General features: G+C 43.3%; 1 protein-coding gene across 1 annotated transcript in view; it reads left to right on the top strand.

Moving 5' to 3' along the window:
* LOC108790344 (hippocampus abundant transcript 1 protein-like) overlaps nt 1-14,921 on the top strand; it is a 29,618-nt gene that overhangs the window by 7,589 nt on the left and 7,108 nt on the right. The window contains exons 2-6 of the mRNA XM_018560580.1: nt 3,284-3,379; nt 3,463-3,525; nt 3,632-3,759; nt 6,211-6,325; nt 13,478-13,696. Of these exons, the coding sequence (XP_018416082.1) occupies nt 3,284-3,379; nt 3,463-3,525; nt 3,632-3,759; nt 6,211-6,325; nt 13,478-13,696 (621 nt within the window). The remainder of the gene's footprint in view (nt 1-3,283; nt 3,380-3,462; nt 3,526-3,631; nt 3,760-6,210; nt 6,326-13,477; nt 13,697-14,921) is intronic.

The raw sequence follows: 14,921 nt of genomic DNA, 5'->3' as shown, positions 1-14,921 counted from the left end.
AGGGAGCCGCAGACAAGGGATGAAAGAGCCACATGCGGCTTCAGAGCCACAGGTTGCTGACCCCTGCTCTAGTTAGACTTCAGGAAGCTTGAGATTTGTTGGTGTAGGGTCATTGTAAAACATTGTTCTTTAAGGTGCCCATACACCTTACAAATATCGGCCGATTTTCGTATGCGATCGCGTTTTGTCCGATATCCGTAAGGTTGATGGGCAGTGTACAATCCATCGACTTTTGACTAACCAGCAGGTTAGAAAACTTTGGTCGATCGTACGATTTTCGCAAGGGTGGTGGTGTTTCCGTACGTCAATATTCGTACGATTTACACTGCACATGCGCAGACGAAAACATCGATTACCGCAATTCGTCCAGGTGGTTTTTTAAAATTACTGCTGATTGAACCTTGCGATAATCGGGGCAGGATGGGGCCGCCATACAAAAATCGTACGATGGTTCGATCATTGGACGAAAAGTTTTCATCCCATGATCGCAAGGTGTATGGGCAGCTTTAGAAATAAGGGAAAGGGGATTACTTCCATGCACCAATACTTTTAATTAGCCTGGGGCATGGGGGTTATTTCACCACTTGAAGATAAGGTGTCTACACCCCCAACCTGCCCAGGGCATTTTTCAATATTCAGCGCTGCGGTACTTTGACTGACGTTTATTCCATCATACAACGCTGTACTGAGACAAATTTTATACTATTTTTTGGGGACAGATATAGCTTTCTTTTGGTGGTATTTAATCACCACTGGGGGGTTTTATGTTTTACTATATAACACAAAAAAAAACCTGTTTCCCTATAAAATGTTATAAAACATTTATTATCACCCCAATCTTTTGGTACGAGGTGATACAGCAGGAATCAAAATGGCAGCCCTGGGGTGCCTCAAAGTGTGGTAGTGTGCCTGTGATAGTGAAGGGGAACGGAGAGCGGTGAAAGGGGGTGACTCTGATGTGAAAGGGGGGCTCCTGATGTAAAGGGTGGCTACTAATGCAATGGTTAACTGATGTGAAGTGCGGAAGAATCTTGATTTGAAGGGGGCACTTCAATTTGAAGGGGGAAACCCACTTTTTTTGTGTGTTCTTGCATGGGGTCCCCCTTATAGTCACATTTTAGGCTGGGGTGCCCTGAGACAGTCCCAGGTGCCGGGTAGGTTTTATTTTTTTCTCTACATTTAGCCCTTCTGCGGCCAAGCAGGGCTAAATGTAGTTTGGGGGAGCTGCCGCTCGGCCAGATCACTTGAAAATAAAAAGTGTAAAAACAAATAAAAATGTCAAAAAACATCCTGCATCTGCATGCAAATCGACACACGTGTAGGGCATTGTATGTGTGTGCGGAGTGCTGCCCCCATTCCGCTGTGTGACATGTTGTGGTAGCCGGGCAGCAGCTCTCTGTAAAGGTGCACATACACTGCACGATTCTCATACGAGAATCGCGGGAAATCCCGCGATCATACGAGAATCGTGCAGTGTGAATGAAGACGTGCGACCGTTTCCACTGTACGGCCGCACGTCTTTTGTCTAAGGAGCATGCTAGAAAAGCAGCCGAAAATCTAAGGATTTTTCGGCTGGTTTGAATGATGCTCAGGAGACAAATGCCGAACGGGCCGATGTGCGCACGCGTACACTGCCCGTTCAACATTGTGGTCATCGGAAGCCCGCCCTTAGCAAGTACGATCTGTCTGTCCAAGATGGGCAGAGCGTACGTTTTTTAAATGACTTTACAACCATCGCAAGACTAAGGTCTTGCGATGGTGTTAAAGTGTATGGGCACCTTAACACACACAATATGCATTGAAGGTTAAGTTCACTTTCACAAAGTGATTTGAGAAAATGGAATTACCTGCTCAAACCTGACCACGCTGACCAATGAGAAGCGCTTCTTACCACGGTTAAATATGGTTTTGGTTAAAAAAATAATAATTTGTATCACGACAAGTAGATTGGGCCCCCGCTTTAGTCCTTGGACAAGTAGTCTTTTTTAAAGTTTCAATACCCCTACAAGATTTTGGATACTTTTCTATGAGCTTGTTTGCACCTTGAATGTTATATTTTCATATATCTTCATTCTTTTTGCAGACATTTTGTTTTTATTTTGTTATGGCTAGAAAACATTTCCCTCTTGATGTGGCCACTAACAGGGTGGTGCATCATGCACATGTACCCAGGGATTTAGCTTGTGCACCTGCATGTTTGACAGTTATGACCACAATGGGGCCCTCATTCACCCACAGTGCAGATAGTTGCACTGATGGACATTGGTGTTTTTTAAATAAAGCGTTACTATGCTTGCATATGTGTGTGAATTACATCTTTTTTCATCATAGGAATGAATGGAGCCTGACAAATTTACAGGGACATGCTCTGAAGTATAACATGAAACGGCAGAACTGAACAACAGTTGCTGAGGTGTGCTTGGCTTCATGCTTATGAGAAGAAGTGTATGATGCAACATAATGTCACATACACAAAGTATTGCAAAGCTATACAGTGGTCATGTCAGTGGTAGCCAAAAGCCACATGTAAGCCACTTGTGGACTACTGCTTTACAACTACAGAAGGATTCAGCGCGTAGCTGAAGATTTCTTCTGCTGACTGTGTTGTTGTGTCTTGAAACATGTGCAAGTCACCCCATAGTGCTTCAATATAATCTCCACGGGGCTTTTGTCAGAACTTTCTTACAGTTTTTATATTTGATTGTCATGCTCAGGAGAGGAGTTCAGACAAATGGTTTGCCTTCAAACACCTTGACAACATTGCTGAAAACACACGTGTCATCGGGAGCAGCGTGCGGTGGGAGGTGTCCTGTGAGCACGGCGGGCGCAGCGGTACGTGAGCAGCGTGTGACGTGTGCTTCAGGCCGCGTGTAGAGCCCCGAACAGGGAAATCAATTGATAGCCGACGAATCGACGATCGAAAACGTTGGTAACGTTTTCAATCGTCGATTTTAATCGACTAAATCGATTAACTGTTGCAGCTCTAGTCATGTTCATATCTGACTTCTCATTTTCTTTATAGTAGTTCTGTTTTTAATGGTGTAAAGTTGTAAAACTATATATGATAGCAGTTAGCAACATAGTGTAGGAGGCTGGCGATAATGACATTTTAAGGGAGTGATCTTACATGAACAGAATCTCAAGCTATGTGTGCCTGTTTCCTTTGAATACAAATCTTTGAACTATCAGGCTCTCAGATCACTATTACATATGGCAAATAAATAATAATCAGTTTGACCTTCATATAGGTAATACACATTAATTCCACTTTTCTCTTACACAGCGGCAGGGGGTTGGTGAACCCAGTGTCTACCATGCAGTGGTCGTTATATTCTTAGAGTTCTTTGCCTGGGGTCTGCTGACAACTCCCATGTTAACGGTAAGTAAGATCAGCACCCAGATCTGATCTAAATGCAACATACGTTTTCAGGAGACGTTAAACATCTGATGGTTTCTTTACAGGTACTGCACCAAACCTTCCCACAACACACGTTTTTAATGAATGGTTTAATCCATGGAGTTAAGGTAAAAATGTGCTGATGTGTGTCTATGCACGTACAACATCTACACAGTACAGCTTTAGTTTCTTGTGTGTACCTATGCCATCCTAATTCTGCCTCAATTCTTCCAGGGAATTCTCTCCTTCCTTAGTGCCCCCCTCATTGGAGCATTGTCCGATGTGTGGGGCAGAAAGTCATTCCTTCTCCTCACTGTTTTCTTCACCTGTGCGCCTATACCTCTTCTGAAGATCAGCCCATGGTATGTAATGACAGCAGTGGTAGGTAGCTAAGAACAATGAATACTGTGTTGTGCCATTCATCAAACGTACAGTGACATGCAGTTCTTTCAGGCACTGTGATGAACGAGGCTATTTTCCTCTCTATTCATTTCTGTGTGTAACATTTTGCTAAAAGTGAATTTTATTCTTTGGGAAAATGTATTTCTTTATATAACCCATACAGGACAAATATTGATGTGCAATGTTTAATTATGATCAGCCTGCTGAATGTTATCTCTTCATTTTCATGTCAATGTATTTCTTGATATTCCTATTACTAAAGTTATGGTAAGCTCAGGAGTTAAAGGAGAACTATGGGGTTAGGGCTTTTCCCCATAGTTCTCCTCAGGGTGACGGGAGGACATATAATAGCGTCCTCCCGTCACCCTTAGCTCAGTATACCGCAAGCCACAGCTTGCGGTATACTGAGACGCCGGAACGGATTCCGACAATTCTGTCTGGATCCGCCCAGCTGCGTGAGTGACAAATGGCTCTGCCTATCTATCCGTTCCGCCAGTCAGCGCTGGAGGGGAAGGGAATACCTGCAGGGATCCGTGAGTGACAGTTACAGCTCTCTGCAGGGATAGATCGAGAAGTGAGCGAGCGCCGGTATGTGTTCCCTCACTTCCCGATCTACTGAGCCGACCTGTGACAGTTTCATTGTCACATGTCGGCTCAGATTATGAGGCTGAGTGAAAATCACTCTCCTCATAATTCTCCTTTAAATCTTAAAAATACATTCAAGTACCCTAACAATTAATAAAAATGTATCTTATTTGTATATCACTCAGCTGTAGATCTTCAAATCATCTCTGAATTGGTGCTGACACTGTCCTTCCTTCTGGAGAATGGATATTTGTTCCCCATGGTCCCTGTGTGTGTTGTAAAGTAGCCGCCGCTCCAAGCTTGCTCCCGTAATTAACTACAATCTCATGTTTAGTTTACTAGTTTGTATTGAGATTGTAGTCCACCACAGGAGTGAGCTAGGAGTGATGACTACTTTACAACACACACAGGGGCCATAGGGAACAAAAGTAGCCACCCTCCAGCACCTTGTCAGAGCTGATTTGAGGATCTACAGCCGAGTGACACACAAATAAGTTGCATTATTGTTAATAGTTGAGGCACTTGAATGTATTTTTAACAACTTCCCGTCCGCCGATCGTTGAAAGACAGCCGGACGGGGAGTCTCCTGAATGCGGGTGGGCGTCGTTAGACGTCCTTCGTGTACGCCCCCCTGGCGCACACGAGCGGGAAACTGCCAGGATTTTAAACGACCAGCGATGGCCGTTTACATACAAGACGCCCGATCGCTTGTATGATTCAAGTGAGGGTGCGCCCCCCCTCCTTACCTCTGGTCGCTGTCCCCGCCGCCGCCGTCCCCACGATCCCGGGCGTCCATCCGTCTCGGGCGATGTGGCTCTTTTCACTGAGAACGGAGGGAGATCAGTCCGCGATCTCCCTCCGCTCACCTCCCGGTCTCTGAATGCAGGAAGTGATGTATATTACATCACGTCCGCATTCCTCTGTCACTCTCCGGTACAGAAACCAGAGAGAAGCTGATGAAGCAGATCTGTGCTTCATCAGCTTTTCTGGGAGTCCCTAGGTGACATTAGGGGTCTTAGAGACCCCTAATTTCTCCATAAAGGGGACTGCAACTGTAATTTGTTATCACATAGGAACACCCTATGTCATAACAATAAAGTTAAGTGTAAAAAAAAATGCTCACAAAATAAATACAAATTTACACACACAAAACAAAAAAAAACCCACCCCCACATAGATGGGCAAAAATGCGTTACATGCGCCTACACGCAAAAACGGTGATTGCTCCAAATATGCTGCACGTGTTACACATCGCTGCGAACGTCGCAATGAGAGCAATAATTTTAGGGCCATCAATCACTGATAACACTAAACTGATGAGCGGTAAAATCGCCTATGGCAAATTTTGGCTATGGTGTTTTTTTGCGATTTCGCGGGCACGCGCAATTTTAAGGCTTGACATGTTTGGTGTCTATTTACCCGACGTGACCCCGACTTTTTTATATTTTACCGAAAAATTGGGTAAAAATAATTGTTTTCTAAAATAATAAAGGGAAAACCATTTTTGTTTAAATATTCAGGACTTTTTTTGTTGTATAAAAAAATATAAAACCCCCAGTGGTGATTAAATACCACCAAAAGAAAGCTCTATCTGTCCCCAAAAAATTGTATAAAATAGATTTCAGTACAGCGTTGCATGACAGAATAAATGTCAGTCAAAGTACCACAGCGCTGAATACTGAAAAATGGCCTGGCCAGGAAGGGGGTGTAAACACCTCGGTCAGCAAGTGGTTAAAATGTACCTCCTGAGTTTAGTGTCACTTAATGAATGAGGGATTATGGTTTAACTCATTATCTTTCTCTAATGCTTTCGGGATTTCCTGCAGGTGGTATTTTGCAGTGATTTCTATGTCGGGTGTCTTCGCTGTCACATTCTCGGTGATCTTCGCTTACGTGGCTGATATCACCCAGGAACATGAGCGGAGCACAGCATATGGCTTGGTGAGTTCTAAATGCCACACATTGATATTCTGTTTTGTGCAGTCAGTTGACATGACATCGGTGTGTTACCTTTTTGTGTTGTACAACCTCATCACTCTTAGAAGAGCTCAAGCTGCTGCAAACTCTTGTGGAATATCTGTAAAAGTCACATTTAAAGTGAGCCTGTGAGAACACAAATATGGGACCTACCACTGCAGACTTGACTTGTATGGGGGATGTCTCCAGGTCTCGCATCCTGATCTCCAGTAACATAGGAACCCAGAATAGCCATGCATCCAGCAGTCTGAAATGACTGAACTATTGTTTATAGCCTGCAACTTTAACCAACTGAATGTTTGCAAGTAGATGATGACTTTTAACTTTCCTGATCTCCATACCTGTTATTGATCAGTGGCATAGAAAATGTAGAAGTCACTTTGTCAACATGACAGCCAGGCAACTTTTATTTTCAGAAGTAGGTCATTAATGCACCCTGTGTCTTACTATTATCCTGCATTAACACTAAACTACAGGCAAGCTGGTAAATACACCGCTGAAACACATATAAGATGCTCAATTCACATAGCTTTACACAAGGATAAGAGTCTTTCTTTCGGCCATATGACTGTAATTTTCAAATCTCATTGGACTTAGCTGAAAATTAGTGTCACCTTTTTGAAAATTAGAATCCTTATCTTGGTGTTTTAGCTGTGTGTTTTAAGTAGGGAAGCACCGATACCGGTATTTCGGTATCGAGTACCGATATTTTTCCCGGTACTCGCCGATACCGAATACCGATAACGGAAGTCCCGTTAAGGAAGCCAGGAGGCGTGTAATGACTTGCCACCTGGCTTCCTGATTAGTCGGGAAGCCGGGTGGTGTGTAATGACTTGCCACCTGGCTTCCCGATTAGCAGGGAAGACGTCCCCATGTTTCTCATCACTAGGTGACGAGAAAGCAAGGAGCCGGTTTTCTGGCCAATCAGGAAGCCGGGCGCCGTGTTATGACGCGGCGACCCGGCTTCCTGATTGGCCAGAAAGCCGGCTCCATGCTCCCTCGTCATGAGGTGACGAGGGAGCATGGAGCCGACTTCCCGGTCAATCAGGAAGCCAGGCAGCGTGTAATGACTCGCTGCCCGGCTTCTTGATACCAGAAGTATCGGGCTAGGCATTGGAGCATTTGGGCAAGTAAAAGTACTTGCCCAAATATTCGGCACCAATACTGCTACTAGTATCGGTACTCCCCTAGTTTTAAGCTATTTGTGTATTAGCTGTCTGCTTACCTGAAAAAAGATGTTGAATTCTGTTCTGCCACTGCATTACATTTAACCCTGCTAGATAGCATATTCAGGTTCTTGGCTTCAATGCCAATGCCTTCAATACCTGTCCAAGTTTTTTTCAATCAATAATGAATAGGCAGCATCGCAGTGATGATTGCTGCCTTGTATTCTCCCATCCTGCAAGCATGTTCACAGTGTTTGACTGACAGTGCTGTATGAAGCAACAGAGCCTTGATTGACCCACACTACTGGCATCCTCTTTCCCAGACTATCTATTGTTTAGTGGATTACAGGAAGCTAAAATAAAGACATAGACACATGCTTTTAACCTAAAGCAGACTGAACCTTCGCTATTAAAACAAGTGCTAATTTGTATTGTAGGTAGGGTATGCTGTATGTAAAATACTTTGGCAGCCCATCTGTTCAGCTGCAGAGGAATCTACTCTTACGCTGCTCCCAGTATTTCAACGTCTTGAGTGTCAGAATATTTCTTACTGTATCTGGACAGACAGCACCTGACTCTAATGCAGGGGTAGGCACCCTCAGCACTCCAGCTATGGTGAAACGATAAAGCCCAGGAGGCATTGCAAAACTGACAGCCACTGACATGATTTGCAGACGCATGATGGGACTTGTAGTGTCACCACAGCTAGATTGCTGAGGTCTCCTACCCCTGCTCTAACGGGTACAAATGATTATACTCCTAATGTTTCTCTATTAAGTAATTCACACCCAGCAATGATTATATACCAGGACACTATGCTAGCAACACACACTGCTGCATCATACCCATTATCTGGGATAGGAAACTGTCAGAACCATTTAATATTTTCAGCAGCAGTTTGGATTCCCTGACATCAAAGGAATACCACAGCAAAGTCAGACACTACAGGGCTCAGCCTGGCAGATTCCACATGCCTATTTTGTATGATAGGCTGAATGATTTTATTGGTTAAGTAGGGAAAAATTCCTGATTTGTATATGGCATAAAGCCATATACCTTAGTCCTACAGTCTAAAATAGGCTGTTATTTTGACTTTCATGATTTTTATTTCTTTATTGAGCACTCCGCAAGAAGTAGTAGTGTGAATTGGAACACCCCCCCAGAAGTGACTGTTACTGGAGAGCTGTGGATATGCTCAGGGCCGAGACAAGGTCACCCAGTGCTCAAGGGCAAGGGTACCAAACTACGCCCCTTCTCCCTGATGTACACACCCAATCATCTTCTGCAGCTTGAATCCCACTCCAAGCTGCCACTGTGCTTGTCTCAGCATCACTGCACAGCTTTGAGTCCGCCAATCAAGTTTCACATGGCTCCTGGAAGTGTGCAGTGATGTCATGAGCACTTCTGCTGTATGTTCTCTGCCTCTGCTGGTCTCCTTGCACGGATTTTGAATAGCACTGGACCAACGAGAGGCAATAAAAAGGCAGGGTAGCAGGAGCAATGCTAAGATTGTAAAAGACACATGGCATCCCTGAGCACTGCAACTAGAAGAAAAATATGGCGCATATAGAGAGCGCTGATCAACATGGGGCTTTAAGGAGTATGGTTAAATAGGACCTGAGCTTGTATAGGCGCACACATGCCACAGTCCTTGTACCCATCAATTATGATTTAAAGCAGTTGTGTAACCTCAGGACCCACATTTGTTCTTGGTCATTAAGTCGCGACCCAAGTCGTACTGCAATGGAACAAACGGCATTAGGGTACCGCACGTTCCGTTGCTGGGGTATGGATCTGTGGGTGGGAGGAGAATTTGGGGTACCATTCAAATGAATGACAACGCAACACACCTCCCACACCAGAATGCGTGGTAGGTGCAATTGCATGGTACAGTGCGTTAATCGCACAGAACTGTGTGGTTAACGCACTGTACTGGTGTGAATGGGCCCTCAAAAACACTGGCATGCATACACAACCACAGACACAATCTCACACACTCACAGACATTCTCATACACACTCAAAAACATGTTTTACTTTTTTGAAGGTCCATCCATTCTCCTTACCTTACGAGAACTGGAGTAAATCCTCAGCCTGGGGTCCAGTGTGGGCTGCTGTGCTGTGACGGAGCTCCATCCATATGTGCATTGCTTCTACAGCTCCCTTGTGCGCCCTGTAGAGGGCCTGGGAGCCAGAATCTGATGTCACTCAGGTCCAGGCACCTTACAGGACACGTGAGGGAGTTGTAAGCAATGCACGTATGGATGGATCTCCCTTGTGGCCATAGCCCCATCCTTAAGCTGACACTTGGAGCCGTGCAGAATATTTTAAATGGCTTCTTGGCACAAAAACTGACAGTGCTGCGCTAGGGGGAGGCTAAGGAAACTGGTACAGTAGAAAGGCATCATCTACTGTACCACTGTTCAAAGCCCATTTCGTGTGCACCTTACTGTATAACTGGTAACAAATTGTTGAGTGCGTTTGTCGTTTGTTTTGCTTTAGGCTAAGGAAACTCTCACCTAGAAAAGTGAAAGGCATGCAGTGACCCACTTTTGGGTCACGACCCACCACTTGAGAACCAAGGCTTTAAAGAGATCTTTGCTTTAGCATTATCCTTGTGCAACTTTGCATGAAGTCTCTTGAGAGCTGTATGCAAGCAGAGAGACTTGGGAGTTAAATCATACCTGCCGTAGTGGCTGCAGATCTCTGCAAAGTCACACACTGACAACGCAGAGACAAAGTATAAGCCGCTTCACAGCTGCAAGGGGACCCACAGATATTAGGATCTGACACTCCCAGAACGGTCAGATTCCTGTTGATTTAGCAACCTAAAAATGAAAACGTGACCAGTTAAAAAATATTGCACATGTTCATCTGTTATTATTGTTTTAAATTAAAGCTTATAAATAAAAAAGCTTGATCTGGTGATAGGGTCTCTTTAATGGCTGTGCCATAAATGAGAGTTTCACAGGCACACAAAACCCTATTTTTTTAAAACTGAAACACTTACATATTCTTTGCTGCATACAGAATATATATACATCAGGGATGCAGCTAAATTTCGTCCGCCGAATTGTATCGGCCAAAAATGGCACTTTTGGCAAAATGCCGAAAGTGCAATCTTTTGGCCAAAATAGTAGTGCATGCCTGGTTTCTCTACCCGCAGGGAAGAGAGAAACTGTCAGGGGAGGCCGAGAGGTGCGGGGCTAGTGCTGTGAGCGGTCAGTGTGTCAGAAGAGGACGTGCTCTCCTCCCACACTGCCCCACTCAGCCTCATGTGACAGATCAGGTGAACGGTGTGGGAGCGGAGACAGCTGTCAGCTGTCACAGGAGGTTGGGACGGCAGTGTGGTGGAGGAGTCAGCTGTCACAGGAGACCGAGCTCTCCTCCCCGCACTCCCGGCTAAGCATCCTGTGACAGCAGGTCAGGATGGAGAGCGGGTACAAGCACTCAGTGATCGCTGACTGCTTGAAAATAATTGAGGACAGAGTGTGTTTACTGTGTCCCCAATTATGAATCAATGGGAGTAATCTACATCACCTCCTGTTCATTCATGATTGTGGATATGGTAAACATACTCTGTCCACAAGTTATGAATGATAGAGGCTTCCTGTTCATTTATAACAGGGCCTGCAGAAAAAGAGATTGAGGACTCTGTGTTAAGGTACAATCAAGTACCTTAACTATTAACAGAAAATATATCTTATTTGTGTATCATTCGGCTGTAAAACCCCCCAAAAATCTCTGAATTGGTGCTGACACTGCACGGTGAAGACGGGGTAAGTTTAAACTGCTGTTAAAGCGGGGTTTTTATTTTAAACTTCTTGCATATATCTAGTGCTTGCTAGCAGTGGATATATGCAAAAAAACAGAGGGTTTAGAAACCCTTTAAGCATCAACGCTAATTAAAAAATTATTATTTAAAAAAAAATTTTTGTCAAAGCCTTGCTCATATCCTGGCCGTGGACAAGCTCTCAAAGGTAGTCAAAACTGATGGAAAAAAAGCAAACTGCTTCCCAAATTGATCCCATTTATTTTTAATAAATTAACATTTGCACTAGCGCTGTCAGTTTGTGCTTATGTGTAGATTGGTTTTGTGTAACCTGTTTTCTGTGTTTGGATTGTTCTGATGGAGCATTCACTGAGACCTGCAGCACTTATTATGCCACTACTTATAAGTTATGCCTTGCAGCAGGTAATAAATCCTATCAGAACCTGTAAAACCAGATTGGATGCCTTGGGGAATGCTGTGCTAAGTTAGTTTTGTTTATTGAAAGGATCAGTGTACTTTAAAACAAAAATGCACTTTTTTTCTGTTTGCCCCCCCTTCCCTGTCCTAAATTGCTTACACTTCCTCTTTCCAGATGCATACTTACCTCAATCTGAAGCTCAGCCTCTGGTATTTGTTTTACATCCTGTTAAGAAAGTCTGCACAGTAGCCTCCCATCGACATTTATAGGCCATCTCTTTAGTGTTTCCTCCATATTATAATAATTAATTTTATTTGGCTTCTGGTTATATCATTGGAAGTAGACATTGGCAAAAGTATAGGGTAGGCTGCTCCCAAGCTCTGAATTTAATCACCCCATCTTCAAGTGCTCCCCCTACCCCCTATGGAGAAGACTGGGTGCACCCCGAAGACAATTCAAACACTGGTAACTTGATTTATTTGGACACAATAAACAGAGTCCCCGCATGGGACCTGAGACACATTTCATCCGCTAGGCTGGGCTTAATCGTAGAGCCCAGAAATTAAGCCCAGGATTGTGGATTAAACTGACAAACAAAAAAGGGCGAGCTTACCTGGATGGTGACTCCAGACCACCATTCAAAACTGCCTTAAGCAGTCCACTACCTTGCAGCTCCACATTATAGTACACCGGGGAAGTACTGAATTCTGGATCAAGGAGAAAAGAAGCAGTAAAGCGCACTGGATAGTAGAAGTAAGGCATTTATTGATATTAATATGAATAAAAATAATCTCATTTACAAACAATGTATGAGTAAGTCACATAGAGATGTCTTCACCAGGTTCATAGGCTGTCTGGGCTACCTCACTACTAGCTGACATGTTTCAAGGCATACATGTTTGAGGTGGAGCCTCAAACATGTATGCAATGGCACCCTACATGTGAGTTCCACAGAGGAGCATGGCCTGTCTCAGTCATCTGTGCTAGTTACTTCATTCCTATTGAGTTTTTGATTGGAGTGCATGGCTGGCCAGGCTGCAGCCTGTACTATTTATCCCCACATGTTGGCTAGTAGGAGCCTGGACTCTGTGTTATGCAGCTGGTGAAGACAGTTCTGTGTGTCTGACCTATATATATGCATAGTTTTGTGAGTGTAATTCTCTATCTAATTAATATATAATGTCTTATCTTTGCTATGTAGTGCGCTTCGCTTTATGTTTTCTTGTTGGTGAAATATGTCAGAGGAGGAGGTTTGTGTATTTTTATTGCTTTAATATTGATTTCACAAACATTTGCACAATTATCGCAGGACCTACAAAATTAATAGCACCATATTTTTATTGTACCGGGCCTGTGCTTTCACAAAATATATGGTTTTGGGGGTCTTTTACAAACGCTAGTAACGCAGCAGTAGAAAATCATTGCAAAAATGGTGTGGCCAGCTGAGGTTAAAAGCGGAAGGGCTTGGCAGCAAAAGGGTTAAATCATACTGTTTATAAAGCCAAATTCTTCTGCAACCAGATGGAGAAAAACACAGCCTGCTCACTGTATGTCTTTATGTGGTAAGGCTATAGAGTGTATACATCATTCTGTGATAACAAAACTTATTGATGTTGTTGTTACCACATTTTAGGACAAATTCCAGTTTAAAAAGTTTGTTCTCTGTGAGGCATATGATGTATAATGTTCCTCTTTCTCTGCATTTACCTTCGGTATTTCATGTCAATATAATTTCTTTCAATGTTGTCTATTGTTTTTTAGGTGTCTGCAACTTTTGCTGCCAGCCTGGTAACTAGTCCAGCAATTGGTGCCTACTTAGCTCGAGCATATAGTGACACACTAGTGGTAGTATTGGCCTCTGGTGTGGCACTTCTGGATATAGGATTCATCCTACTTGCTGTTCCTGAGTCACTGCCAGAAGAAATGCGACCAGTTTCCTGGGGAGCGCCCATATCTTGGGAGCAAGCGGACCCCTTTGCGGTAAGAAATGTGGCTTCATACAGACGCTTCTATGACTCGGGAAAGGGATCAAAGCATTATTAAGTGAGCAGGTGTAACACTTCAATGGACTGTGTACTATATAGCATAATCTAGAAACAGATCATTTTCTGTTTACGAAAATATGAATTTTTGCTACTTGCCGCACAAAATAAAATTGAAAAATGCGTTGAAATTAAAATGTATTGGGAGAAAATATGTTTGAGGAAATTGCTTGGTTTTGATGAAGTCCTTGTTGAAATCTAAAAAAACATTACTGCTAAGTGATATTTTTTTTTTTAAGAGGTGCACGGCAATGACATTTTCAAACCAAAAATAAAAACATTTGTCAGGCCAAAATTTTTTTTTTTTTAACTATTTTATTTTTATTATTTTTTTTCTTTTCTGTTGGGGGCTTTTGGGAAAAATATTTCCATTTTTGAAGTAGAAAAAGAGATTAAGGAGTCCTAAGTCTCTTTTTTCTGCAGCCCCTGTTATGAATAAATAGGAAGCTTTTATACTGAGTTTTCCTGTCCATTTAGAAACTGTGGAGATAGTGTGTTTACGATAACCACAATCATGAATGAACAGGAAGTGATGTAGAGCACTTCCTGTTCATTCATAACTGAGGACACAGTAAACATACTTTGTCCTCACAATTTACTAACACTCAACGATCAGCTGATTGCTTAATGTTAGTATACCGATCTCCATTCTGACTCGCCTGTCACAGGAGGCTGAGCGGGCAGTGCGGGGAGGAGAGCTCGGTCTCCTGTGACACCGCTGACTTCTTCCCTGCCTTGCCTGCTTGGGCTCCCATTCTCCATCCTTATTTGAAATTGCATATTTTTGTAGAGTTTTTTTGTCTTCTAAATTACTACAAACGTCCAGGGTATATGAAGTTTTTAATACATTAATAGTAGGGTGATGGTACATGTTACAAAAGGACTACCTCATGTAAACTTTAAGAGATTTATTGAGATTAATTACTATATACTATATAGCAAGGCTTAAAATTTCAAGTCTAGATCTACTAGCCAGGCAAAAACCTTACTCTCCACCAGTTGTCCCACCAAACCTTGCCCAGGCCCGTCCCCCAACCACGCCCCCTTAAAGCTTATGAAATTACATTATTAACCCCCCCACCATAAAATAATACGCTCACCCCTTATTAACCCCCCACACATAAAAGAATATACTCCCCCCCCTTATTAACCCCCCCCCCACA

Source organism: Nanorana parkeri, unplaced genomic scaffold, assembly GCF_000935625.1.
Source record: "Nanorana parkeri isolate BGI_ZX_2015 unplaced genomic scaffold, ASM93562v1 scaffold466, whole genome shotgun sequence".
Lineage (NCBI taxonomy): Eukaryota > Metazoa > Chordata > Amphibia > Anura > Dicroglossidae > Nanorana > Nanorana parkeri.
The sequence above is the reverse complement of the archived record's forward strand: the minus strand, read 5'-3'. Positions and strand labels throughout refer to the sequence as shown.